A 1,906-nucleotide genomic window follows, 5' to 3' on the forward strand; every position below is an offset into this window, starting at 1 on the left:
GGAGGGAGGGAAGGAACGGAGGGAAGAAGGAAGGGAGGGAGGGAAGAAGGAAAAGGGAGGGAGGGGAAGAAGGAAGGAAGGAACAGAGGGAGGGAAGAAGGGAGGGAGGGAGGGGGAAGAAGGAAGGAAAGGAAGGAAGGAACAGAGGGAGGGAAGAAGGGAGGGAGGGAAGAAGGGAGGGAGGGACGGAGGGAGGGGGAAGAAGGAAGGAAGGAAGGAAAGCAGAATAACAGAGATGGAGGGGACCTTGGAGGTCTTCTAGTCCAGTCCCAATGTGACTATCCAGTCTCTTCTTAAAAACACTCCAGTTGTTTTTCACTTGTTTTTAATCAACAATCAAGAAATCAACAATCGATAATCAATCAACGCCACCCCTTCCCTTTCGCTCCCTTTCTGCAGCTTGCCACATCCTGGAGTGTCCCGAGGGATTATCCCAAGACGTCATCAGCACCATTGGACAGGCGTTCGAATTGCGCTTCAAGCAGTACCTTAAAAACCCCCCTAAACTCGTCACGCCTCACGACAGGTAGGGCCAGCCCGGGGTTTTTGTGTGTGTGTGTGTGTGTGTGTGTGTAGGCAGTCCTCCACTTAACCACAGTTCGTTTAGTGCCTGTTCAAAGTCGCAACGCCCCTTGAAAAAAGGGACTTAGGACTGGTTTTTTTTCAAGACTTCACGACCGTTGCAGCATTCCCCCCTGCTCGTCAAAATTCAGACGCTCGGCAACCGACTCGTATTTACGACGGTCGCCGTGTCCCGGGGTCACGCAATCCGGCAAGCCAAATCCACGGGGGGGGGGGGAACGCCAGATTCAACTTAACAACCTTAAAAACCGAAGAGATTCATTTAACGACCGTGGCAAGGAAAGTCTTGGGGGGCAAAATCCGCCGGGCGAATGTCTCTCACTTAGCCACAGAATTTGGGGGTTCCGTTTTTCGCCGTAAGTCGAGGACTAACTGCCCGTGTTCCTGATCTGCGGTCCGCTTCTGCCCTCGCCAGGATGGCCGGATTTGACGGCTCCGCGTGGGACGAAGAGGAAGAGCCGCCCCCCGACCACCAATACTACAACGATTTCCCGGGAAAGGACCCCCCCTTGGGGGGGCTGCTCGACCTGCGCTTGCGGGAAGGGGCTGCCGCCGCTCAGACCCCCAACAATTTGGGAGCCACCTTGGTAAGTTTGCCCCCCTCCTCCTCCCCCCAATTGTGGACACCGTCACGTCAGTCATTTCCGCCTTGACGGAATCCCCCACGCGCTCCGTGTTTGTTCTGCTTTTTTTTTTTGTCCTCAGTTTTTCCTCCCCGTTCTGTAAAATGGGTTCGTCGGACCATTGAGTCTTCCTTGGGCTCCTTTCTAGCCACTCTCCTCCTCTTCTATCCTTCTACGCTCTTCCCCAAAATTGGATACCCGGCGAGACACACAGGCTCTTCCATTTATTAATTAAGGGCAGGAATATCAGAGTGCGGGAAAATGGGACTTGAAAATATTCATTTCAACCTTCAACTAAAGCTCCTTCCTTTCCTCCCGTAGCCGGTCGGGCAAGTGGCTGCTGGGGACTACAAATCCAAGAAGCCACATTCAGTCGCACAAGGTAGGGGATCCAGCAGTGAAGTTGGCGCCTTTTAAGTTAAACGCTGGCAGGGGAATTCTGGGAGTTGAAGTCTGAACGCAGGACGAGAAGCAACGGGTGGAAACTGACCAAGGAGAGAAGCAACTTAGAACTAAGTAGAAACTTCCTGACAGTTAGAACAATTAACCAGTGGAACAACCTGCCACCAGAAGCGGTGAATGCTCCGACACTGGAAGTTTTTAAGAAGAGACTGGACAGCCATTTCTCCGAAATGGCATAGGGTTTCCTGCCTGACCAGGGGGTTGGACTAGGTGACCTCCAAGGTGCCTTCCAACTTTAT

The 1,906-nt window shown here is 52.9% G+C and overlaps 1 protein-coding gene across 1 annotated transcript; it reads left to right on the forward strand.

The window, feature by feature from the left end:
- Nucleotides 1–399: 399 nt before the first annotated feature.
- Nucleotides 400–1,587, forward strand: LOC107302017 (SHC-transforming protein 1-like; the record flags this gene model as incomplete). The annotated part of the gene is made up of 3 exons (XM_015831152.1): nt 400–526; nt 998–1,169; nt 1,527–1,587. Coding segments are annotated over 3 exons (360 nt in total), but the record flags the coding sequence as incomplete, so codon positions are not given.
- Nucleotides 1,588–1,906: the final 319 nt, after the last annotated feature.

The sequence above is a fragment of the Protobothrops mucrosquamatus genome, unplaced genomic scaffold, assembly GCF_001527695.2.
Source record: "Protobothrops mucrosquamatus isolate PMUCROS unplaced genomic scaffold, P.Mucros_1.0 scaffold22812, whole genome shotgun sequence".
NCBI classification, from domain to species: domain Eukaryota; kingdom Metazoa; phylum Chordata; class Lepidosauria; order Squamata; family Viperidae; genus Protobothrops; species Protobothrops mucrosquamatus.